Source organism: Symphalangus syndactylus, chromosome 7 (genome assembly GCF_028878055.3).
Source record: "Symphalangus syndactylus isolate Jambi chromosome 7, NHGRI_mSymSyn1-v2.1_pri, whole genome shotgun sequence".
Lineage (NCBI taxonomy): Eukaryota > Metazoa > Chordata > Mammalia > Primates > Hylobatidae > Symphalangus > Symphalangus syndactylus.
The window spans coordinates 139,193,782-139,220,954 of record NC_072429.2 but is presented as its reverse complement, the minus strand read 5'-3'; the positions used below and the strand labels follow the sequence as shown (position 1 = coordinate 139,220,954).

The 27,173-nt window shown below is 48.1% G+C and overlaps 1 protein-coding gene across 9 annotated transcripts in view; it reads left to right on the top strand.

Annotated features, from left to right (window-relative positions):
- The window catches only part of TRAPPC9 (trafficking protein particle complex subunit 9), a 729,895-nt gene that overhangs the window by 174,145 nt on the left and 528,577 nt on the right, over nt 1-27,173 (top strand). For all 9 annotated transcript variants that reach the window (XM_063643571.1, XM_055287357.2, XM_063643573.1 and 6 more), the window contains 3 exons: nt 1,712-1,838; nt 5,409-5,541; nt 13,873-14,036. In XM_063643571.1, the coding sequence (XP_063499641.1) occupies nt 1,712-1,838; nt 5,409-5,541; nt 13,873-14,036 (424 nt within the window). The remainder of the gene's footprint in view (nt 1-1,711; nt 1,839-5,408; nt 5,542-13,872; nt 14,037-27,173) is intronic.

Below are 27,173 nucleotides of genomic sequence, written 5' to 3'. Positions count from 1 at the left end.
CACCGTTGGCCATATTGCTTTAGCTATTTTCAAAAGAAATAAATGCCAATATATTTGCCTAGAGACAATTGGCTCCTCGGCTTCCACCCTTGCCTGCTGCATCTGTTCCACACATAGATCATTTCACACCTTGGCCCCAAGTCTGGGCACTACGTGTACTCACTGCCGAGAGAGTGGCTTTGCTTCTGGGTGCTTCCTGTAGACAGAGTTGGGAAAAGTCTGTATGCATGTACATATACATGAGAACGCACATATATATATATGTCTAAACCCATATGCCTACGTATATGTACACATGTGTATACCCCTGCATCTGCACCATAGACATGCATGTAGTATCTGCCCTGTTCACGGGGACCCTCGCTTTCCAGCTCTTCTCCAGAGGGTGCTTGCCTGCCTCCATCCATGTGTGTCCTTTCTTCCCGCGTGAGAACTCGGGCTCCCAGCATCAGCACATCTACTTAGATGCTCAGTCCTGTCATATCAGAGATAGTTGCAGGGTAGCTTTGACCATACTGCTGCAGAAAACCAACCCGCTAAAAAGAATCCAGGATCTCTCCCTTCGCCCAGGGCTTCTTTATCTCAGCAGTGTTCTGTAACTGTTATGAAACCTTGCCCGTCATTTGTTAGGTTTATTCTAATATCGTTGATGGTTTTGATTGCTTGTTAGTGATATTTTCCCCAATTGCTTATTGCTAAACTATAGAAATAACTCCTTTTTTTTCTGACTCTGTCACTTTGCTAAATGTACTCGAAAGTTCAAGTTTCATTGTAGATTCCATAGCGTTTTCTATGACCCTGGTTTTGTTTTCTGTGAGTGATTGCCTGTATGCCTTTTCTTCCTTTTTCTTGCTTTAGTGCCCTGAGTAGGACCTCTGTTACAATGCTGAGAAGTCCTGAGGGCCAACATACCTGCACTGCTTCCAATCATGGGCCACTGTCCTGAGACCAGGGAATCTGCCTGTCTTGTTCACTAGCAAGCTTAGTGCCTGTACTAGCAAGCTTAGTACATACTGAAATAAGTTGATAACTCATAGATGTGTGGCAGGGATATTAACTGGTGATATATTTCCACATTTGATTGATTGATTGAGATAGGGTCTCACTCTGTCCCCCACGCTGGAGTGCAGTGGTGTGATCATTGCAGCCTCAACCTCCTGGGCTCGGGTGATCATCCCATCTCAGTTTCCCAAATAGCTGGGACCAGAGGTGCGTGCCACCTTACCTGGCTAATTTTAAAATTTTTTTGTAGAGATGGGGTCTTACTGTGTTGCCCAGGTTGGTGTTGATCTCCTGGGCTCAAGTGTTCTTTCCACCTTGGCCTCCCAAAGTGTTGGGATTACAGGTGTGAGCCACCATGCCCAGCCATGTTTTTATTTATTTTTGTTTATAAATAAAATATTTTCTCTTTGTGTTCACATTCCCATTTGGTAAAATGATAAAACAAATATCAAACAGACAGCAAACAGGGCTGAAATCAAGTGGATCTGTGGTTTATCACCCGAGCACCCGCAGTGCTTACCGTGTTGAGGTGGTTTTGCGTTACACTGTAAACTGTCTCTGATGTTCTCTGTGGGTTTCTATGAAGACCGTTGGTCATTTTATTCCAGCAGTTCCAGATGTGCCATAACCAATGTCTTGAGGCGCATTTGGAACTGAGCACGCCCAGTAGGTTTGCTCGGGGCTTACGATGCTGCGTCGCTTGGTTTAGGGGCTGCTCACCAGCGGAGTGGAGTTCGAGTCTCTCCCTGCGGCGCTTTCTCTTCCGGCTGAATCTGGTCTGTACCCAGTGACGCTCGTCGGGGTCCCGCGGACGACTGGAACGATTGCTGTGAACGGTAAGGAGAGTCCCTTCATGGTTCCTGCTCAGGAGGGTCTGCTGAACCCTTGCGTGGCCTCCGTGAGGTCCAGAGCTGATCGCCCGTCATGCCAGTCCTAACCAGTTAGAAGATAATGAAGACCGTGTCTCTTTGGGAAGCATGAGAAAAACCTGTTCATGGGGTGCAGGATGTGTGGTGGTGTGGCGGTGGGAGGGGTCCTTCCTGTGCTCTGACCCCACTGTCCACGCCCCTCCTCCCTCTGCTTCGTCTCCTTTCTGCCGTCTTCCTCCAGTGAGCCTTCCTTCCTCCTGCTCCTTCTCTGGAACTCCTCAGAGGGTGTCTACACACGCTGAATCTCTGCTCTGCAGAGGGGCTTTACCCCTCTACATCCTGGACTCAGCCCTTTTCACTTCTCCAAAACTCCTGTCACAAGCAGTATTTTTTTGGGTAAATCCAGGGCCTACTTTCCAGTTTTTTTTCTAAATTCGCTCCTCAGTGCCGTCTGAGTCCCTGGCCGACCCTCCACTAGGCACGCCCTCCCCTCTGGCTGCTGTGAGCCTGCCCTCTGGATACTTTCCCGCCTCTCTGCTCTAGCTGCTGTGACCCTGCCCCTCCGGATGTTTTACCGCCTCTCTGGCCCTTCTGTTTGGGTCTCTCTTGTCTTCTGCAGCCCACCCCTCAGTCAGGCCTTCCTCACACCCCACTTCTTTCCTCCCACCCCTCACCCCGTGTTCCCTGGCCCTGTTACCTCTTCCTCTTCCACAGGCTACCTTAGGTGATCCCACCAATGCCCTTGGCCTTCCTGGCTTCCAGTTCCTCCAATGTGCAGGTGATTTCCAGGGCTGGACTTCTTCCCAGCCTGCACCTCCAGCCCTTCCCAGCTGGCTCCTGGGCACCTTGCATATAATATATGCAAATCAGAACTCCCTACCTTGCCTCCCCAAAACTGCCCCGTCAAGCCTCTATCTCAGTGCAGGCATTCCCATCAGCCATTTGCCCTAACGGGTTCTTGGGGGTCATCCTTGACCCTTGCTGTCTGTCACAGCACCCCACCTCCCCTCCCTCAGTGCTTCCTGAGAACCACTACTTCTCTCCATCTCCACTGCCTCTTCCTTCTTGCAGATCATAACTCTTCCATGGTTTGTCACAAAAGCATTGGGACTGGTGTTTTTGCCCTGGTCTTGCTTGCTAACAGACCCACCTCCCATCTGAGGCCCGGCGATCTTCCTGTTGTGAATATGCTCCTGACATATCTCAACTGGGAGCCTCACAGCTGTCGCCAGGCCCTTGTTATCAAGGCCCAGTCCTTAAGTGTTGCTCTGGAGCCCGGCGTGGTCCGGCTCCTGCTGGCCTCCACAACCTGCTCTCTGCCTCTCCCCTCCTACTTCAGTCTCCAAAGACTCTTTAGTCCTGGCAGCTTTCCAGGCTTTCTGAGGCTTTGCCTGTGCCCCATCGAGTGCTTATCACCCTCGCCGGCTCCTGGGCTTCCCTCAGTCCTCAGCACAGGCTTCCCTTCCTCCGGGAGGCTTCCTCGGCGTGTGCTCGCTGGCCTAGGCCCCTGTGTGGTGGTCTCCTTCCTGACTCTGTGTGATGGATTCCTTGCTGGCCTCGTGTGTCTCGCTCAGCTGCAGCTCCATGCCTAGTGTGGAGCCTGGCACACAGTAGGTCTTCAATGTGTGTTTGTTGGCTGGAAGAGCAAACATTTGCTGGAAGGGTGCTCCCTACGGGTGAGTGAGGCAGGTGTAATTGTAGGTGAGGGTGTGCTGCCCCAAATGGGAAGACGGAGTGGAGTGGCCGTAGGAGTGAATGACTCTGGGCATGGACCCAGCGGGGAGAGTGGGTTGGTCAGTGACCCTGAGGCTTGAAGGCTAACTAGGAACTATTCAAATGAATGGGGGTGGGCCGTGGGGGGAGTCCACAGGGGGCAGAAAGAGGGTTCCAGGCAGAAAGAACAACATGGTGGTAAGAGAGAACATGGTATGTTTGGGGGACCTGGGGGTGGTCAGAGTGGGTGGTCCAGGCCAGGGTGGCAGGGATGAGACAGGCTGGAAGGGAGGCAGAGGGCTGACCTGGGGGTCTTACACACTGTGCCGAAGGATGCCGGCTTTTTCCAGAGGGCAGTGGGGCTGCTGCGTTATTTGAAGAGAGATGTGGTCAGGTGGGCAGTTCAGAGCCATCCCTCAGGATCCAGGATCCCTGTTGAAATGGGAAGGACTGGAGGCAGGGACACCAGTGATGATGCTTCAGCGATGACCCAGGGAGAAAGGGACAGAGGTAGGACCATAGCTGTGGCCTGGCAGTGGAGCATAGGAGATAGGAATAGATGAGAGAGGAGTAATAAGGAGTGAAGGGCTTGATTCAGAATAACACATAACCCATAACTAGTATGTTCACAGATGAGGAGTCAGAGCCTTAGTCACACAGTTCTTAGTTGTTTATCCTGGGTGCAGACTAGTGAGTGTTCATTTTTGGCCCGCTTTGGGAATGAAGTCAAAAGGACTGACCTTGTATTATCAGACATTGTAATGTGCTACTTGTCATCAGACTTTAGGGTTTATATGGCAATTATTTTAAGCAAGAGGTAAGAAAAGGAAAATGACTGATTTAAATTAAGAATTGCAAAATAATGGCTGCTTAGCAGACAAAACCATGTCATACCAGGTTTTATAGAAAGGACATTAGTGCCAGATATGGTTTTGGGGAGGAGAATGTTTGCCAGTTAAAGATGTCTTTGAAGAGGTATACTTTAGAGGAAGCGTGGCTGCTCTGAATGGGAGTTACCTTGATAGGGTAGCTTTAAGCTGGCAGGAGGTGAGCATGGGGCTGATTGAGGCTGTGTAAGGTCCCTGATTTGCCCTCGAGGGAGTGCCTGCCTCTCCTTTTAGTATGAAATAGTTTCATATGAATGCAGAAAAGTTGTCACCCTAGGCATCTAGCCATGGGGTATTGTTTAATTTTGTTACAGAGTGAATGTTGTTTATAATAATTATCTCGTGAAATTTCAAAAGCCATTTTAAAGCTTTGCTTAAACAATTTCAAGTGCTTATCTAACCAGTGGACTTTTTTTTTTAAACATGGGAAATTTGCTAATCTTAAATTATGATGCTTATACACATACAGCACATCTGCCATATCAGCAGCAGCTACAATAACAATTGGCTCGTGTGTGAACTTTCGTCTCTCAACAGAAGGCTTTGAAGCATTTTTCACATACTCATTAAGTCACATTATGTCCTGGGAAAGAATATTAACATTCTCGTTTTAGAGATGGATAAATCTGAAAAGCAAATGAGTAAAGGGATGAGATACTGATTATTAAGTAGACATTTATAGTTTACAAGGAACCTTCACATATATAGTCTTTCATTTGGGCCCAGCCAGCCTTGTGAAACAGGAATGCAGATGCAGTTACCCTCCCCATCACGTACGAGGACAGTGAGGGTCGTGGGGTTGAGGGCGGGAGTGTGGGTGAGCGCCGGTGGGCCCTGGGCAGGTTCGGAACTCAGGTCTTCTGAAGAGGAGCCCCGTAGTGTTCGCACTGCTCTGGCCCTGGAGCAGTGGAGTGAAGATGTTCGTTTTCTGTTCCAGGTTACCATACCACGGTCTTCGGTGTGTTCAGTGACTGCTTGCTGGATAACCTGCCAGGAATAAAAACCAGTGGCTCCACAGTGGAAGTCATTCCCGCGTTGCCGAGACTGCAGATCAGCACCTCTCTGCCCAGGTAGTGTGCACGAGGGTCACAGACCAGAGTGGCTCTGAGGCATCATTTCTGGTCCAACATTTTTTTTTTTTTTTTAAATGGCACAAAGAGCCTGTAATTCTTATGACCAGAATATAGGTGAAGGATTTCTTTAAGATAAGCAACATCAATATGCTTTGCTTAAAATGAATTAGAACAAAGTTGAAATCTTTCTTACCATGATCAGAACAGAATGTGAAATTAGCCTATGGAATCATAATTCTTTTGAAAAACAAAATTAGGGAATTTAGGAATTCCCTTAAAAATATAGGGAATTTTGGCCTGGCGCGGTGGCTCACACCTGTAATCCCAGCACTTTGAAGGCTGAGGCAGGCGGATCACGAGGTCAGGATATTGAGACCATCCTGGCTAACACGGTGAAACCCTGTCTCTACTAAAAATAAAAAAAAAAATTAGCCAGGCCTGGTGGCAGGCGCCTGTAGTCCCAGCTACTCGGGAGGCTGAGGCAGGAGAATGGCGTGAACCCAGGAGGTGGAGCTTGCAGTGAGCTGAGATCGCGCCACTGCACTCCAGCCTGGGCGACAGAGCGAGACGCTGTCTCAAAATAAAAAAAAAAAAGAAAAAAAGAAAAAGGGAATTTTAATTATACTTTTATATTATATTTTAATTAATTAATTACTTTTTTGAGACAGGGTCCCACTCTGTCACCCAGGCTGGAGTGCAGTGTTGCGATTTCGGCTCACTGCAACCTCCACCTCTCAGGTTCAAGTGATCCTCCCACCTCAGCCTCCTGTGTAGCTGGGACTACAGGTTCACACCACTACGCCTGGCTAATTTTTGTATTTTTTTGTAGAGATGGGGTTTCGCCATGTTGCCCAGGCTGGTCTCGAACTCCTGGGTTCAAACAATCCACCCATCTTGGCCTCCCAAAGTACTGGAATTACAGGTGTGAGCTGCTATGCTCAGCTAACTCTTATCTTCTAAGAAATAGTTTTGATCTTGTTTATTTGTTTTTTAGCATTATAGAAAAACACAAAAAAGAAAGAAAAAGAAATCTCAGGAGTCCCAGAAGCAATTACTATAAATGATTTGTTGTGATATTTCCTTCCAGTGTTTTATCCATCCTATTTAAAAATATGGCTGGGCACGGTGGCTCACTCTTGTAATCCCAGCACTCTGGGAGGCTGAGGTGGGCGGATCACGAGGTCAGGAGATCGAGACCATGGTGAAACCCCGTCTCTACTAAAAATACAAAAAATTGGCTGGGCGTGGTGGCGGGCGCTTGTAGTCCCAGCTGCTTGGAGAGGCTGAGGCAGGAGAATGGCGTGAACCCAGGAGGCGGAGCTTGCAGTGAGCGGAGATCGCGCCACTGCACTCCAACCTGGGTGACAGAGCGAGACTCTGTCTCAAAAAAAAAAAAAAAAATAAATAAATAAAAATATGTATTCAAATAGTTGAGATTACACGACATCATATATAGTATTATAGGTTACTTTTTGCATAACCACATAACGTAAGCTTTTCTTCATGCTTTCTCAAATTCTTGAGAAAATTCAATTTTAATTGCTTCAACAAAGTGCATTATAAAGATATCTCAAAATTGCATACCCATTAATTTCCTTGCTATTAGAATTTGGGATGTTCTCAATTTTTTTTTTTTTTTTTGACGGAATCTTGCTTTGTTGCCCAGGCTGGAGTGCCATGGCACAATCTTGGCTCATTGCAACCTCCACCTCCCGGGTTCAAGCAATTCTCCTGCCTCAGCCTCCCTAGTAGCTGGGATTACAGGTACCCGCCACCATGCCCAGCTAATTTTTGTGTTTTTAGTAGAGACAGGGTTTTGCCACATTGGCCAGGCTGGTCTCAAACTCCTGACCTTAAGTGATCTGCCCGCCTCGGCCTCCCAAAGTGCTGGGATTACAGGCACAAGCTACCACATCCAGCCTGTTCTTAATTTTTGCACTTACAAATAACACTTAACGGATATCCTTTTGGCCATTTTTATAAAATGTGTCTTGGGATTTTCTGAAATGTGTTTAAAGCCCATTCATGTGTTCAATAGACCCTTTCATTTGCCATTTGCTGTGCTGGGTGCTAGGGCTGTAGCATTGATCATGAGAGTCCTGGTCTCTGTCCTCACGGGAAGTTCTGTCAAGTGGGGAAACTGACAAGTTGCCGAATAATCACAGTGACTGTCGTCAGGACTCTGATGGGGGAGGTCCCACGTGTTGGGGGAGGTCACGGACTCAGGGAAGAGTTCTTCCAGGAGGAGACACCAAGCTTGATAGGAGGGAGGAGGAATTGGCTGGGTGCAGGGGCAGGCAGGGCGGTCTTCGACAGAGGAAGGAGAGGTGGAGATACCGACGTATAATCGGGGAATAAAATGAAACACAGACAACAGTTACTCAAAAGGTATCATAGACCTGAGTGTAAAAGCTGAAAATATAAAACTTTTAGAAGAAAATAAAAGAAAATTATCACGACCTTGAATTGGGCAGAGTTCTTTGATGTGACACCAAAAGCAGGATCCCTGGAATAAAATGTTGACAGATTGGACTTCATCAAAATTAAAAGCTTTTACACTTCCAAAGACACCATTAAGAGAATGAAAGTTACAGACTGGAAGAAAATATTTGCATATTAAATATTTGATAAAGAGCTTATATTCACATTAAGAACTCTTAAAACTTAATAAAAATAAGGTAAACAACCTAATTTAAAAAATGGACAAGAGATTTGAGTACCTGTTTCACCACAAGATATACAAATAGCTCGTAAGCAACCTGGAAGGATGGTCGACATCATTAGTCTCTGAACTGGCACCATGTGAGGCTCCAGTTCACACCTGCTCACGGGGCTCACGATAGCAGGGCTGCAAGGTTTCAGAGAAGCTGGACGCCTCGTGCGAGGCCGATAGGGATGCTGATGGGACATCCCTTTTGAAAACACATTGGCAGTTTCTTCAGAAGTTACACATAAGTTTACCATATGACCCAACAATTCGACTCCTAGGTACCTGCTCAAGACAATGGAACACGTATGTTGACACAGAAACCTGTGCGTGAGTGTTCATAGCAGCATCATTCACAGTCAGAAAACTGGAAAGGGCCCAGATGGCCATCAGCGGGTGAATGGGTCAACAGAATGCGTGTGCTTGCAGCGGAACACCACTCCGCAGTGAAGGGACGAAGGGACACGTGCCCCAGTGCAGACCAGCCTCAGAGGCGAGCTGCTGAGCGCAAGAAGCCAGATGCGAGAGGCGCAGAGCGTGAGTCCTCTGATGTGAAACAGCCAGAAAGCAGGTCTCTAGCGGCAGGACACAGCTCAGCGGCTGCCTGAGGCTGCCAGTGGTGTGGGGACTAAACTGATTGGAAGTGCTCCTGCGGCATCTCTTTGGGGTGCTGCAAGTGTTTTAAAACTGGGTATCAGGACGGGCGCAGTGGCTCACACCTGTAATCCTAGCATTTTGGGAGGCCGAGGCGGGCGGATCACCTGAGGTCAGGAGTTCGAGACCAGCCTGGCCAACATGGTGAAACCCCGTCTCTACTAAAAAAAAATACAAAAATTAGCTGGGCATGGTGGCAGGAGCCTGTAATCCCAACTACTTGGGAGGCTGAGGCAGGAGAATCGCTTGAACCTGGGAGGCGGAGGTTGCAGTGAGCTGAGATCGCGCCATTACACTCCAGCCTGGGGGACAAAGAGTGAGACTTTATCTCAAAACCCAATCAAAACAAAACAAAAAAACACTGGGTATCAGTGATTTGTAAATTTACCAAAAATTATTGCATTGCATACTTAAGCTAGGTGGATTTTATACCTGCATATGCTGTTTAGAAAGATGAATTTTGGCAGGGCTTCAGTGTTGAATGGACACATGATTTCTACTGAGCCTGCCACCAGGACTTCCCAGGCCTGGACACTTCCAGGCACATTAGCTTGAACAGCCAGACGTGCAGACTACCAGCTGCTAAATTTGGCTGCTAAATTCTGCCACTGCTGTCCGTAGAACTGTGGCACCCAGTGAGCACTAGGCTAGGAAGGACACTAGCTTCAGCTACAGTTTCACGGCACGTGCTCACAGGCCTGTACAGGGCATCAGCCGCCCAACAAAAGCTGGAGGTGAGCACTGTGAGAGCTCATAAAGGAGATTGTGGCTCCAGCTCCAGCTTAGCGAGCCCCAGCCAGTGCTCCAGCAAAAGGGCGGGGGGTGGCTTAAGGCAAAGAAACGCTAAGGGCAGCTGTTACCAGAAAGGAAAAATAACTTGAGAAGAGGTACTTTAACTTTGTCATTTGTCCTGCTAATAAGGCGTCCCTGAAGGTCCCTGGCAGCTGTAAAAGGCAGTGAAGAAAGCAGGTCCTCTAGCTGCTTCTCTGCCCACCCCACATTTTTCTCCTGTGTTTAGAATCGTTTCCAAAGATAATGCCTCTGACCCCCCATTTTTATTGTCTTGTGGATGCACTGTGACGGGGGTCCATGCATGCTCTGGTACCTGCTACCTCTCAACAAGATGTGCTGCTGTGGGCGGCCACCACGGCACCGAGCCTGGGCCCTGGGGAGGAATGTGGATCCCAGCATGGTCCTGATGAGGACCAGGGGCTGGAGGAGGAGGGTCTAGTGGAACCGATTCGGAGTTAAAATGTTTGTTTTTTATTTCTTATTTTAAAAAATTGTATATAATGTGTATATTTTTCTAAGGTGACTTCTTGAAATAAAATGTGACTATTCTTTGAGTTTTGATTGTTATTAATCTAATATGAACATTCCAGTGACTGATTCATTAAATTTACTCACAAACATTTATCGACACCTACCATGTGCTTTAGGCCCTGTGCTATAGGACTAGCAATTAATAAAAAATGCAATGAATAAAAATGCTCTTGACCTAGGCTGCTCCCCTTGTATGAGCTCTCAGTCTGGAAGGAGGTATTCAGACTAACGAGAGTCAAATTTGCTAACTGGCCCCGTAATATAAAAACAAAGTAGAGGTTGACCCTGTCTTTGGGGTTCGGGAAGGCTTCATAGAAGATGTGGCATTCAACTGGGCCTTACAAGATCCACAACAATTGGTCAGATAATCAAGCATGGAAGAAAATGCAAAGAAGAGGGAACAACAAGTCAACTAAGCCAATAAATACAGACCATGGTGCAGGAGAATTCGGCGCTGTGACGAAAACACAGCGGGTCAGGTGAGATGAGATGTCCAGAAGAGGCAGGCCTTCAGAGACAGAAGGCAGGTCACTTTGCGAAGCAGCATCAGATGGCAAGGCCTGCTTTGCAGGGAGCTTCTCAGGAAAGGCCTCTGCCGAGGAGACACGCAGAGGAGCAGATCTGGTAGGCAGCGAGTGGGATGCGGCAGAGAGCATTCCAGGATGGGAGTCGGAGGTGCCCAGTTGGAGCCTGGCGGGAGTGGTGCCTTAAGCACTGCCAGTGAGGAGGGCAGAGGTTAGGAGCAGGTGGCCTGATGGCATCTCCTGTGGAATTGCGTTGTCCCGCCTTCTCCGTGGCCAGGCAGCCATGCAGAGATGCACTGCACAGGGTGAGGCTCAGCAGGAGGCAGCTGTGAAGTGTGCAGCAGGCCACTCTGTCCCAGGCCCATCTTGATTACTGCTAGGGTGCTTTTCTGTGTTGCACAGAAACTTGATGTGTTCAAGTTTGAGATGCTTATTAATTTGTTAATACATACTTTGCTATTCATTTGTTCAATACATACTTAGTGAGTACCTGCTATGTGCCAGGTACCTGGCTGGGTAGGAGCTGATAATGCAAGATAAAAATATTGTCACAGCCAGGTGCGGTGGCTCACTCCTGTAATCCTAGCACTTCGGGAGGCCAAGACAGGTGGATCACCTGAGGTCAGGAGTTCGAGACCAGCCTGGCCAACATGGCCAAATCCCATCTCTACTAAAAATACAAAAAAATTAGCTGGGCATGTGTAATCCCAGCTACTCGGGAGGCTGAGGCAGGAGAATCGCTTGAACCCGGGAGGCGGAGGCTGCAGTGAGTGGAGATTGTGCCACTGCACTCCAGCCTGAGCGACAGAGTGAGACTATCTCAAAAAAAAAAAAAAAAAAAAAAAATTGTCCCTGTCTTGAAAAAGCTTTTGGTCCAGTGCAGGGGTGGGGAGGGCAGAGCTACAGGAAGGGCAGCTGAGCCCACAGAGTGCTCGGGGCACAGGTTTGCCAAGCTTCAGGCACCAGTGACTCCCCTTGCAGTTCCTGTGCTGCTCAGACCCAGGGTCTGCCTCACCCAACACAGACCACATATTAGGGGCCATCTCCTTAAACAAGAGAGTCTTGTCGGCGTAGACCTTACTCCTACCTCCCACAGTTTGCCCGTAGTCCCACATTGGAGTTTCTCTCTACCAAGAAGCTCCTGGTCCCCATCTCCTCCTAGGAGACTGGACCTGACCCTTGCCCAGCGTCTGCAGCACCTCCCTGGGGGCCTGACCTTGGCTGGAGTGGGGTGCCTGCTGCCATCTCTGTAGTGCCATGGCCTGTTCAGGACTCAGCTCCTTTTCAGTGCCAGCCCAAGTCCCACCCAAGCTCCACTGCTCGTGACAACTGGGATGCTGCAGCTGGGACCGTCAGGGCCTTTGTCAGGCCCAGGCCCTGTGACTGCCCGGTCAAGCATCCTGTTGTTTGAGACACAAAATAGTGAGCCTTGGCCATGTTTTATGTTTCTCCTGATACCTTCTCTGCAAATCCACATTGACTACAAACTTTTGCTTGAGAAAGGCTGCCTGCTAAAAGATGGGAAGAAGCCCTTTGTGGTAAGGACACGAGTCTAATTTTCCTTCCTTGACAGGGGAAGTGTATTTCTTGACTCATGAACATTAAAGATATTTAAATTCCAAGGAGCCCACCTTGATTTATTATGCAATTATTTCACCAAAGTTTGGTTTGGATGCAGAAGCTCCTCTATCAGAGTCTGCATCTGGAAGCCCCCAGGAAACACGTGCCTGGTGCCATGAGCTTGGCTTGTGTTAAGCAGCATTTCTTCCCTTGGATGGCAGAGGTGTGAGTCTGGAACATTCTTTTCTGTCCTTTGGACCAAGTAGCATGTGACACCATGTGCTCCTGTGGCGTGGGAAGCAGATCTGACTCCGATCCTGTGTGCTGTGACTGGGAGCAGGGCCAGGAGGAGCTGGGCATCGGAAAGACTGCTGGAGAGTGTCTGGAGTGGGGTGGTCCACAGTCCGCTTAGTTGACTTCATGAGCCGTTTCTGGATGCACTAAGCACACGATGTTGGCTCAAGTATGCTGGACTAATTGTGGCTGTCTATGGAAATCCTTCAGGGACAGGAAGAAGGTAGTGGGGTACTCAGGAAACCTTCAGGCCCCAGGAGAACATGTCGGCCTCCTCAATCTGGCCACCTCCTCTGTCTGCCCCTTTGTTCTGTGGCCAGACTTCTCCAGGGAGCCATGTGTGTGTTTAACCTCACCTGTTACATGCCTCTATTTGTCGTCTGCTGGCATTTGACCCCGTTGTGCTACTAGATATATTTTCTCTGTGATCACCAGTGACCTCCCTCCCAACCCACTGTTTGCAGCCTGTGGGTTGGGAAGGACGCAGCCAGGGCAATTAGCTTTGTGGATTCAGTTAAAGTCAGTAGAAGTCAGGCGAGGGCTTACAGGCTGAGAGCTTGAGTGCAGGAGCCTTGGGCAGGCCCCGGCCTCTGCGTTGCACGTTCATCTGGCTTGGCTGCCTTGGCCTGTCCTGTAGTCCAGGGCCTCACCTGACTGGTATGAGGATGGAGCCCCACGGATACTGCCTGGGTAGTACAGCCTGGTCCAGCTGCCCTCGTGTGACACCAGGTGTTCGTGGGCTTTCCTCACAGTTTGTACCTGTAGGAAGGGATCTGTGGGACAGCTTCTTACTCCTCTTTGGCCTCAGCTCTATGTTGTCAGCGGGAATGTTGGTGTACATTTTCCTCTTAAATCTATGGAGTTTCCCAAGGCACTTCTAAGCATGACACTTTTTAGATTTTGAGAGAACAGTGGCCTCATGGTTTATTTGAATGAATTCATCATTTCATTTTTATCCTCCATAACTTAGTAATTAAGTATTTTTATGCTTCACATACCCATGAGAAATGAAGGCTGAGTGAGGGTGTTCATGTTTATGACATACAAAGACCTGGACGTGTCTGCATGAGGAAAGCATGAGGCATGTGGCAGCTCGCTTTCCATTCCTGATAGCTGGGTACTGAACTCCATGTATGAAGCCAAGATTTCCTAGCCCCTGTTTCTGAAATGCATGAGTATGGCGATCCTTCTTTCGGAAGTGAGTAATTCTCAAATGGCCTTGGCTTCTTCCTTCTTTCTTCTTTAAATTTCTTCTCGTTATTTTAGATCTGCACATTCATTGCAACCTTCTTCTGGTGATGAAATATCTACTAATGTATCTGTCCAGCTTTACAATGGAGAAAGTCAGCAACTAATCATTAAATTGGAAAATATTGGAATGGAACCATTGGAGAAACTGGAAGTCACCTCGAAAGTTCTCACCACTAAAGGTAGGTATCGTAAGCAGCTTTGACCCTGGGAATGTTTGTATTGTTTACTTGTAGAAGAGATACTTTAAATACTGAGTTTTCAGAGAATCTGAAAACTTCTTTGTGGATTCAGTTAAAGTCAGTAGAAGTCAGGGGAGGGCTTACAGGCTGAGAGCTTGAGTGCAGGAGCCTCGGGGAGGCTTGGTGCCGCCATGACAGTGGGAAACCAGCTCTTCATGAAAGACACACAGCAGAAGACAGTGGGACCGAGCACACACCTCTGTATCCCCAGTGCCCTTTCCCAGACCTCAACATCCATCAGCTGCTCAGCAGAACTATTTCTTCAATGAACGGGAGAGAAGCATTAGCAGGCCTGGAAGGAGTCTGTTTGGGATCCAACCCATCATGCATCCAGCTCGCGTAGTTTGGGGTCAGGGGACCTGTGTTGAAATTTGGACTTCACCATTTACTAGCTATTTGTCCTTGGGGAACTGTTACTACTGTGCCTCGATTTCCTCTTGGATAAGTAGGGGAGGTAGTATTTAGCACATACATCACAAAAGTGAACTAGGGAGTTCGTGTTTGGCAGGACACCTGGTGTGTCAGAGGCTAGTGAGTGCATTGATAAAAGGGGGAATGTATTGTATACGAGGAGGGAAAAGTATCAAGAGTAATATGTGGAAATAAAACCGGGTAATTTAATACAGTTAGAGAAATTGTAGGCTAGTGAGACCAGACAGAGAATGAAAAAGGGAAAGCAAGTTAGCAGGACTTTGGGGTGTTTTATGTGCTTTTGACGTATGGGTGAGATGAACCAGGCATACAAGGAGAGTTTGACTGGTTCTGGTTAAGTTTCCAGTAGTGGATGTACTAATCACATGTTACTTCCTGGCAGATGGCTCCCTCCCCATGCTCATGACATTCTAATGTGATAAACCAAGTTTCTTAGAGGTACAGCCACAGATCCTCTGGTTAGTTCCAGCTTGAGGGAAGGTCCAGGGCTGAGCTTGGGAGAATTTGCAGGCAAAGAATTATGTCATGAGAGAATGAGTTTGGAGTATGTAAGAAAGGGTTAATATGGTCTTGTACCGCTCTGGAGAATTTCAGGGTATCTTGAATTCCCATATTTCTTCCACTGATTTTGATAGAAACCTGTGTCTGTAGGAAGTAAAGCATGAAGCCTTGCGTCCGCATTGTCTAACCCATTCTCCCGGTCTGTGTCTGCCCTGGAAGGAGCCTTGCCCTGGGGAGCGACCCAGGCTTGTCCTTTAGTGATTTGTGTGCATGATTGTGGGGCTGGAGCCGTGGGGCAGCCCACCTTGTGTTCTTGCTCAGGAGGGTCGGGTGTGCCCAGAGCCGGGAGTGGGATGGAGCAGGAAGTCACCTGTAGCTTGCTGGTGCACATTCATTTTATTTTTTCTTGTCTTGAATCCTTCCCTTTTTTGTGGGTTTTTTTTTCCCTTTTCCTTTCAGTGCTAGTCACACAACATGGAATAACAAGTATATTTTTTATTGAGTGAGGCTATAAGTGGCAAATTGTTATATGCTAAATAGTTATTACAAATGCAAGTCTGATGTGTTCGTCTTGCTCCCTTGCCCCTGAGGAGTGGTTCTTGCACTCATCTAAGGCTTTGCTTCAGCCCTAAGGAGATCACAGGGAGGTGGTCCCATCCCCTAGGGAGCTGGGGCCCAGTACAGAACCTGCTGGCAGTTGTTAATTTGGCATGGTTTCTGCATAAAGATGGCAGAAGAGTAGCATTTTTATTCTACTCTTTCTCTTGAAATCTCCCCCGAACAACAAAGTATGAAGAAACAGTGAAAATAAAACCATTCCCTTTGAAACAAGGAAATCATTTCAACCCCCCGTAACAAAGCATTGGCCACAGGTGTCGTGGAAACTGGGTTAGAGGGAGGGCGAGAGCGGAAGTGGGACTCTGGGAGGACTAAGGAAAAGCTGTTCCCCGAGTAGGCAACACAGCCCCCAAAAGTACCCCAACAATGAAAGCCAGGCAGAGGGGCCTGGGCAGGTGCCTGGAGCAGCAGGAATGCTGAGGGGTTACCTTTTCTGTGCCAGGCCTTTGGCCAAGAGAGGGGAGGCCTGGGGTGGGAGGGGAAGGAGGGGTTGGAGCTCACTGATCATACAACCTGTGTGTGAAAGGCTTCACTGCAAGCCTCACCTGCATTTTCAACAGTAAAAACACGGGTGGCCTGCCTCTGGGATAAGGGAACTAGTGGCACAGCAGCCCAAGCCAAGCTGGATCACAACTGTTGGGGGCCAGGTCCCTCCTTGTGTCACTCTGGGGCCAGGCAGGAGACAGGCCACACCAGAACAGAAAGAATCGCTATGAACAATTTCCGACAGGTGCAAAGTATTTGAGAGGCAAAGATAATGTAAAGCAACAGGAGGTGCGAGGAGGGAGGCAGCTCCTGCCCTGGGCTGGCACAGCCTGTGAAGAGGTTGGATGAGTGTGGCCTAGAAGTTGAGAGGAAGTACCCAGGAGTGGCAACTGAGACCTCAGAGGAGTGGCCTGGCTCCGGTGCTGGAGTCTCTGAGCTCGGGGCACCCAGACCTCTGGGGAGGGCACCGTCTGGCCCTACTGTTCTGTAAAATAACACTAAGAATGGTATCTACATGTCATTGATTTACCCGAGAATTAAATGAGATAATATGTGTGAAGCACTTGGGACAGTGCTTGGTGTATAAGCACTCAGATTTGTGCTCACACAAGTTACTACTTGCTGCGGTTTAGGTGTGTGTCCCCTCCACCTCTCATGTTGAAATATCATCCCCAGTGTTGGAGGGGGGTCTGGTGAGGGGTTTTGGGTCATGGGGGTGGATCCCTCATGAATGGCTGGGTGCTCGTCTCATGGGAATGAATGAACTCTCATTCTGTTGGTTCTCATTAGTGCTGGTTGTTCAAAAGAGCCTGGTGCCTCCTCCCGTCTCCTCCCTCACTGTGTGACTGTGCTCCCGCTTTGCCCTCCTCTGCCATGAATGGAAGCTTCCTCAGGCCCTGACCGGAAGCAGAGGCCAGCTCCATGCTTGTACAGGATGTGGAGCTGTGGGCCCAAATAAAACCTCTTCTCCCTATAAATTAGCCAGCCTCAGGTATTCCTTTATAGCAATGCAAAGTGAATTAATACACTGCTACTGTTGCCACTACTGCCACCACAACCACCAGCATCACTGCTGCCACCACCACCATCACTACCACTTTCATCGCCACCACCACCATTACCACTGTCATCATCACCACCACCACTGCCATCACCACCACCACCATCACTATCATCACCATCACCATCACTACCACTATCACCATCACCACCGCCATCACTACCATCACCATCACTACCATCACCACCATCACCATCACTACCACTATCACCATCACCACCACCATCACTATCATCACCACCATCACCATCACCATCACCATCACTACCACTATCACCATCACCACCGCCATCACTACCATCACCATCACTACCATCACTGTCACTACCATTACCACCACCATCACCACCACCATCAGCCACCACTACCACTATCACCATCACCACCACCATCACCATCTCTACCACTATCACCATCACTACCATCACTGTCACTACCATTACCACCATCTCCACCACCATTACCACCACCACCACCACCATCACTGTCATCACCACCATCACCATCACTACCACTATCACCATCACCACCATCACCGTCACTACCATTACCACCATCTCCAACACCATCACCGTCACTACCACCACCACCATCACCATCACTACCACTATCACCATCACCACCACCACCACCATCACTGTCATCACCACCACCATCACCATCACCATCACCATCACCATCACTACCACCATCACTACCACTATCACCATCACCACCACCATCACCATCACTGTCATCACCACCACCATCACCATCACTGTCATCACCACCACCATCACCACCACTGTCATTACCACCACCATCACCACCACCACCATCATCACCATCACCATCACCACCACCACCACCATCATTGTCATCACCACCATCACCACCACCATCACCGTCACCATCACCATCACCATCACCATCACTACCACCATCACCATCACCATCACTACCACTATCACCATCACCACCACCACCACCATCACCACCACCATCACCACCACCATCACCATCACCGTCACCGTCACCATCACCATCACCATCACTACCACTATCACCATCATCACCACCATCACCATCTCTACCACTATCACCATCACTACCATCACTGTCACTACCATTATAACCACCACCATCAACACCACCATCATCATCACTACCACTATCACCACCACCACCATCACCATCACTACCACTATCACCACCATCACCACCATCACCATCACTACCACTGCCATCACCAGCACCACCATCACTACCATCACCACCATCACCATCACCACCATCACCATCATCACAATCACCATCATCACCACCACCCTCAATACCACTACACCACAACCATCACTGTCTCCACTGTGACCACCACAACCACCATCACCACTGCCACCACCACCATCACCACCACAAACACCACTGCAACCCCCACCACCACCACTACCACTATCAACACAACCACCACCTTCACCACTGCCACCATCACCACTGCCACCATCACCACCATAACCACCACCACTAGCACTACCACCACCATAACCACTGTCATCACTGCTACCACCATCACCATCACCATCACCACCACACCATTGCCACCACCACAATCACCTCATCACCATCACTACCATAACCACAACCACCACCATTACCACTGCCACCATCACTACCACCACCACCACCATCACCACCATTACTGCCATCCTCACAAGCACCATCACCATCACTGCTGCTACCACTACCATCACTACCACCATCTCCACCACCACTATTGCTATTGCCACAGACATCACCATTTTATAGAGTTGTCATGAGGATTGAAGTTGTGTGCATCAGATGTCTAGCCACTTCTCTGCCTAAGGCTACCACCATTGGACTTCTAATGGCATAGATTCATTTCACCTGCCTTTACTTGGTATTTGCAGTCATGTTATTCATTCTTGAGATGAGAGTGGTGAGAGTGGTGAGAGTGGTGAGAGTGAGGTATATAATGGTGTAGCATTGGGGTTTCAATTTGCTTTTCCCCGATGATCGGTGAAGTTGAGCACTTTTCTAATGTTCTGGCCACTCGTATATCCTCTTTTGTATGAGGCCTTTGCCCTTTCCCCCATTGGTTGTCTTCTCTCTGTCTGTCTCTATCTCTGTTTCTCCCTCCCCTTCCCCATCTCTCCTGACTTGGAGGACTTCTTTATATATACCCTGGGTGTGAGCTCTTTGTTGGACACGTGACGTGACCATCCTGTCCCATACCATGATTTGTTTGCCTTTACCTCTTAGTGGTGGCTTTGGATGAACAGAAGTTCTTAACTTTAATGTGATTCATTTAATCATTTTTTCTTTTAAAAATGTTGTTTATTTGTGTCTTATTTTAAAAACTTTGTATACTCTTAGTCTTTGAGAAATTTAATGATACTACCTTAGTTTCATGCCTTCCTACCCACCCTCCTTTTGGGACCAATTTGGGTGAGGTAGAAGGTTCTTCTCTGGCATAAAAGCCTTCATCTGGTACTCTGAACTTAATTAGTTGGTTATAGAGTTTGGTTGATATTTGAACAAGCAAGCTAATATTGAATAACAGAAAATTACAGTCTGCGTGGCAAACTTTTCTCACATCTCCTGTAATTTAACTTGCCCTCCCAGCTTAGCAACTGGAAAACATTTTTTCCTTCCCTCAAATAAACTCAGTGGTAATCGTGTGCCCATTATTCATTACAAAATCGCCCTTTCTTTCTGAAGCAAAAGTCTTCACCTGCTTCTCTCTTCAGAAATCCATGAGTGGCTGCTGTCGCCCCGGCCCCGCGGCCCTGTGTGGCCCCTGTGGCCCCCGCGGCCCTGTGTGGCCCCTGTGGCCCCCGTGGCCCTGTGTGGCCGAGCCTCTGCCCCATGCTTGGCTTCATCTATGGCCACCTCTCCTCCTCAGATGGAGTCATGTTGCTGTCAGGAGCTAATTTTGGCTTCCTGGATGCTCCTGCCATCTGCCATAGATGTGAGGACACACCGTTTCCTGCCCGGGCACATCATGCAGACTTCTCCCACCCCTCCTGCCTCCTCAGCTCCGGAGCATTTATCCTCTGGGCTCTGGCTTGGCTGCCCCTTCTGGACAGCCTGCCTAAGCCTGGGCTCCTGGGTCTCCTCTTTGCTGCCGCGGGCTGCTCTGACTTAGCGCCACAGGAGGTCTTGCCACTGTATATGGTGATGGCTTCTTTATTGGTCTCTTTCTCTAATCAGGGTATGGTCTCTCCAAGGCAGTGACTGGGTTTTCTCTTCTATTTCCAGGGCCTGGCACATGGCAGGTGCTCAGTACCGAGTAATTGGTGACGGAAAGACATTTTGTGGCATGGTCCCATCAGCCGCATTTTGAGAATGAGGCTGATGGGAGCATGCCTGTCCCTCCTGTTGGCTGAGTGGAGGACGTAGGCAAGCGTGTGGGAACCACTCTGCGATTTTGAATGTGCGGCCTAGCTCTGCCTTAGATGCTCCCGTCTCCACACCTGCTCTGTGCAGGTCACTGCCTCTGCTGCTCTGCCTTAGACACTGCCCCCTTCCCGGAGAGGCCTTCCTCTGCTTCTTGGTCATCTGAGGTCTCATCTCAAGGTCCAGCTTCTGTCCCACCTTTCTAGGCTACCTTAGCCTTTGGTGTTTCTCTCTTTTTTTTTTGAGATGGAGTCTCGCTGTGTTGCCCAGGCTGGAGTGCAGTGGCACGGTCTTGGCTTGCTGCAACCTCCGCCTCCCAGGTTCAAGCGATTCTCCTGCCTCAGCCTCCCGAGTAACTGGGATTACAGGTGCCTGCCACCGTGCCTGGCTAATTTTTTGTATTTTTAGTAGAGATGTACTTTCACCAAGTTGGCCAGGCTGGTCTTGAACTCCTGACCTCAAGTGATCCATCCACCTTGGCCTTCCAAAGTGCTGGGATTACAGGCATGAGCGACCGTGCCCAACCATGCTTGGTGTTCCTTATGCCTCGGACTTCATCTGGAACTTATTCTGTATCAACCATCATTTCCGTCTTCAAACTTTTATTATAAAAATACTGAACCATGCAGAAGAGTTGAAAGAATTTTACAGCAAACACTTACATACAAACCATCCAGGTTCTGTAATGAACATTTTGTTATATTTGCTTTATTACATATCTATCCAGCCTCCTATCCATCCTTTAATCCATCTTATTTATTTATTTATTTTATTTTTTGAGACAGAGTCTTGCTCTGTCACCCAGGCCGGAGTGCAATGGTGCGATCTTGGCTCACTGCAAACTCTGCCTCCCGGGTTCATGCCATTCTCCTGCTTCAGTCTCCAGAGTAGCTGGGACTCCAGGTGCCCGCCACCACGCCTGGCTAATTTTTTGTATTTTTAGTAGAGACAGGGTTTCACCGTTTTAGCCAGGATGGTCTTGATCTCCTGACCTCGTGATCTGCCTGCCTCGGCCTCCCAAAGTGCTGGGATTACAGGCATGAGCCGCCGCAGCCGGCCAAATCCATCTTATTTTTTTAATGCAGTTTAAGTTGCAGTTTTCAGTATATTTTACCCCTAAATGCTGTAGCACATGTACCATTAACTAGAGTTCACTTTTTTTTGGTAAAATACATGTACAGTGACATGTGCAAATCTTATGTACCATTTATTGAGGTTTAGAAACACATAGATTTGTCTAACGCAAACCCTTATCAGGATATAGAACGTTTCCACCACCCCAGAAAATTCCCACATGTTCCTTCCCAGCCAATCCCTGCCCCAGCCCTGGGGCAAGCGACTCTCTCCATTTACCTGGTCGGCCTAGTGAGCACTTCCTAGTGATGATGTAGAAGGTGGGGAGCACTGTGGCAGCGGGACAGAATTCCAAAGGAGATGCTTTTGGCGGTGGTTCATGCCGAGACCGTCAACATGGTCGTCTTCTCTCCCCAGCCCTCAAGCGTAGTCGCCTGTCATGCCTTGCCTACGCCTCGCCTGTCTTTGTTATCGTGTGGTTTTCTGTGGTTCTCTCCAGTCGGGTCCCCAGTCAGTCTGAGGATGCGCAGGGCACATAGGGCCACCCTGGCTTTATGCACAGGGAAAGTGAAAGCAGAAGAGGTGGGTGGCCAGCCTCAGGTCACAGGTCAGCTGCACGAGGAGCCGGCACAAGAACAAAGGCCTCCTCCTTCCCAGCTCTTGTGACTTTACCTGTAATCATGACAAACGTAAATAGACAGCATGGCAGGCCCATTTTCAAAACAACAGGGTTACACGTGAAAAATGAAAGCTATCATTCTTTTTTAATTCTTGTTCCAAGCTGCAGTACATTTACATGTGGAATTACATTAATGAAAACAAACCATCTGTTTCCAAAATACACAAAGGGAGTAATTCCTGTCACTTTAGTCCTACAGCACTGAAAGCTGCCAGCATGAATGAACAGAGGACTTGCTCTGAGGACATGGGAGTATGAGCAGAAGCCACTGGTGGTGGGGAGGGTGAGGGAGGCGGAGCAGAGACAGCATAGGATTTGGTTGTGGATGTTAACTATAGGAGACAGCATAGGACTTGGTTGTGGATTGATTTTTATTTTAGCATTATCTTTATTCTAAGCCCATTGAGCTTAGCTTCTTTAACTGTCTCTAAAATGTCTGCTGTATAAAATTTTGCTACACTGGATGAAACACCCGCTTCTTTGGGTTCCCATATGATTCTCTTTGTACTATGATAGAGTTATTTTATATCTCAGTACTAAGAATTGCTTTTACTCAGCTGGGTGTGGTGGCTCACGCCTGTAATTCCAGCACTTTGGGAGGCCGAGGCAGGTGGATCACAAGGCCAGGAGTTCAAGACCAGCCTGGCCAATATGGTGAAACCCCATCTCTACTAAAAAATACAAAAATTAGCTGTGCGTGGTAGTGGGCACCTGTAATCCCAGCTACTTGAGAGGCTGAGGCAGGAGAATCGCTTGAACCCAGGAGGCAGAGGTTGTGGTGAGCCGAGATGGTGCCATTGCACTGCATCCTGGGTGACAGAGTGAGACTCCATCTCAAACAACAACAACAACAACAACAACAATCACCCCCCAAAAGAATAGCTTTTACCCTTAGTGCTCTCCACATACCAGGTGAGTGGTACTTTATGTAGTTTTTTCTGATGAAATAATCACACCAAGTGTAAGAAGAGGTGTTTTTGGGTGGGCAGTGGTGGTGGTCTGTTTATTTCACTGCTGCATCCTTAGCAGCTGAGAACTAAGAGCAATGCTTGCCGCATAGTAGGTGCTTACGTAGTATTGACACTCTTACCAGCTGCATAGGGTTGTCGTGAGCGTGAAATGTTAACGCAGGATGGGGAAAGCTCTTGGGACAACGTTGAGCTTGTCTGCTTTATAGATAGCAGTTGTTCTTGGTGTGTGCATCGTTTCTGCAGACCACATTTGCATGCCGGTGCCTGGTGCCTGCAGGAGCCTGCCTGCGGACCCTACGAATTGTCCTTCCCCTTTTCCTTTTCCTTCCATCCCTGACACCTGGGAGGCACCAAGAGTCCCATGAGGGGCCCCCTCTAGTCTCTGCACACATCTTCACTCCCTCTGAATAAACTGCTTTTTCTTCAGACAGCAATCTTCAGATAAAGAAGTTCTTGCTTTGTTTTCTCCTCTCATCTTCTTTGCTTTCCTGACTTATTTTAATTCTTACTATTACAGACTCCCTTTAAAATCCCCTGCATTTTAAGTTTATGGTAAGGATCCATGATATTAAGGGTCAGACAGACCTTTGTGGGCCTCTCATGAGTCTAGACTGTCACTGGGGCTTTTATGGGGTGAGTGTGTCCCTGTGTTCACAAATTCCTAACACAGAGATGAGTGGGTTTTTTTTGTCGTTGTTGTTGGGACGGAGTCTCGCTCTGTCGCCCAGGCTGGAGTGCAGTGGCGCGATCTCGGCTCACTGCAAGCTTTGCCTCCCGGGTTCACGCCATTCTCCTGCCTCAGCCTCCCGAGTAGCTGGGACTACAGGCACCCGCCACCACACCCACAATAATTTTTTTGTATTTTTTAGTAGAGACGGGGTTTCACCGTGTTAGCCAGGATGGTCTCTGTCTCCTGACCTCGTAATCCACCCGCCTCGGCCTCCCAAAGTGCTGGGATTACAGGCATGAGCCACTGCACCCGGCCACAGAGATGAGTGTTTATAACCCACCCCATTTCTGGACAAGGAGGGTCTAGCAATGTCATGTAATTCTTCTAATTTGAATTCACGTGTAAGCAGTTTTTTTTTTTTTTTTTTTTTTTGTCTTCTTAGAGTTTCACTCTGTCTCCCAGGCTGGAGTGCAGTGGTACAACCTCAGCTCACTGCAACCTCCACCTCCCAGGTTTAAGCGATTCTCCTGCCTTAGCCTTCCGAGTAGCTGGGACTCCAAGTGAGAGCCACCATGCCCGGCTAATTTTTTTCTTTTGTATTTTTAGTAGAGGCAGAGTTTCACCATGTTGGCCAGGCTGGTCTTGAACTCCTAAGCCCAAATACTCTGTCCGCCTCAGCCTCCCAAAGTCCTGTATTACAGGCGTAACCCACCATGCCTGGCCACTTGTAAGCAAGTTTTTATGTGTAGATTGTGAAAGAGGTGAACTCTTGCTTTTGCTTAGTCGTAGATTTCATTGTAATAAAGCTCAAATTAAGAAACATTTACTATATTAGCTTTTCCACAAATGTTCAAAGATATGTGTATGTGAGTGTGATACAAATAGAAACATATACATACCTGTATACGTAAATGCACATACACACCGCTTAATTTCTTCATTCTTCTGTTTAATATTTTAACAAATAATGATGGCTCCATATTGTTATAATTAAAAATCCATAAATGTTTTGAGGCGAGATTCTCTTTATTGCTTTTCTCATGAATGTTGTACCACAGCATCCCTGGAGTTAGAAGCTAATATTAATGGCTTCTTACATGTCTCAGGTTCACAGCGGCAGTAATGCCTCTGTTATTATCAACATAAAGTAACCAATCTCACTTGATAGCCCTTACCTAAATGCTAGCATTTAAATAATGACTATTATTTCTGAAATGAAATTTCACAGGGGAAAAAAATTGGTGACAGATATCCCACTGTCAATTGATGGCTCTCTTATTATTCCTGCAGCATATTACTGTGTAGGATTCTGCAGAGCCCCTTCAGACACCCGGTTCTGTGCCACAGGAAGGAAGGGGGAAAACAGAAAGGCCCACTTTTAAGGTGCAAACACATATTAAATCGGACGACCAAGCTATTCAGCTTTCCACAGTGCTGTGGCTATAGAAAAATCATCTCTGCACTGTGAATTTCCTCTCTTATTTCTTAGCTGTGAATACCTTGGTTGTTTGGCATCAGAGGGTAATAAGCTGTTCCCATGTGTGTGGATTTGCTTGTTATTTGAATACGTCACTCTTAAGCTACAGAACTTAATACACAAATAAGCGGTGTGGTTAGACATCTTCTGAGCATACCTTATGCTTGGAAATAGTAGGATTCTGAAGGTGGGACTTTGAACATTCTTCAGTTACTGACCTGGGCACGGCCTGGGGTGGCAGCGTCGAATCTCTTCTTGCACTCTGTTCTTCTGTGTATGTGGAACAGGCTGGCCTGTTGCCCTCCTGGTTTCTGTGTGGTTTTCCTCTCCCTTTCGTGGGTGTTGCTGTTGCTCGTTGCCTCTGTCGCTGCGGGTTGTCCGGCACAGTCTCTGTTCAGCTGGCGTGATGACAGGAACATGGGTTTTGACGTCTCGTATTATTTAGCTGTGTGACTTGTCTTGAGCAAGTTGACTGACTGCTGGAGGCTTGGTGTTCTCATCTGGGTACTTACCAGGATCCAGTCCCTCTCTCACGTGGTCATCCCGGAACACATGTTCCTGTCTCTGGAGGACCTAACACAGTGCTTAGCACAGGGTGGGTGGGGTAGGAGTAGCTGTTTAGTTGCAGTCCCAGGACTGATGGTTTGGCTTCCTTGGTCTGCCAGGGCCTGGAAAACCAGAACATCCAAATTGTTAAGGCTGACTCAAATAAGCAAATGCATGCCCCGTTTGAGGAAGACAGGTGCCTTTGTCTACATTTGCTGGCTTCATCTCTCTCTCTCTCTCGCCACCTCCCCCTCCTCTCTCTCTCTCTCCTTCCCCCCCAACTTTTTTTTTTTTTTCTAGGATGATTCAGAAACTGTCTTAGCTTTCCCCTTGTTCTCAGACTTTCTGGGATGGTGAAATGTAACAATTCCCGGGGTGAATAAAGGTATACTTTCATTAAAACCATAGCAAATCCAAACTAGAAGCCACTTAGTAGAGTCAGCATAAGCCTGCTCATAATACAGGGAAGGAAGCCGGGAAAGCAAGAGTGTGAGAAGCTCCTTGGGAGGCCATGGGCGGCGCTGACAGGGAGGAGACGATTGGCTCCTGCTGACAAAGGGAAACCTGTTACCCGTGCAATTCTCAGGACCCGAGGGGTTCGGTAATGAGCTGGCTGAAGTGCCATATGACAGCTCCTACCCTGCTGGGCTTTCTAACTTTCTGGTCTGATCTGTTTCCGAGGTGCTTTTGTTAGGCGATTTTTATATAATTCTTTTCTTAAAAATAATTATGGCAAGGCAGGGCAAAATTTTAGAAATCAGTCTTGGAGAAAAGTGGCTTCTACTTCTTCATATTGTCATAGAGTGGAGCGTCTTGGGGAGCGGGGGAAAGGATTCAGTTCCTCCGATCTCTGCTTCAGTTTTCACACCAAGTCCCACTTGCATATCTGGGCGTGGACAGAGGTAGAGATGGAGCTGAGGACAGCTGCGGCAGCCGGCTCCGGGTAGCCAGGCCAGCAGACTAGTCGGAAGCCCCTAGGTCAGGGCTCCCTCAATTTTCAACTTACTTATGATGGTCAACGTTACAATATTTAGGATCAGACAGACTTTTGTTAGAGTCCTGGCTTTGCTACCTACTGGCTGGGTGACCTGGACCAAGTTACTTGTGTCTGTGACCATTGTCCCCTCCTAGTGCAGCTGGCACTCCATAGCTCTTCTGGTTGTTATA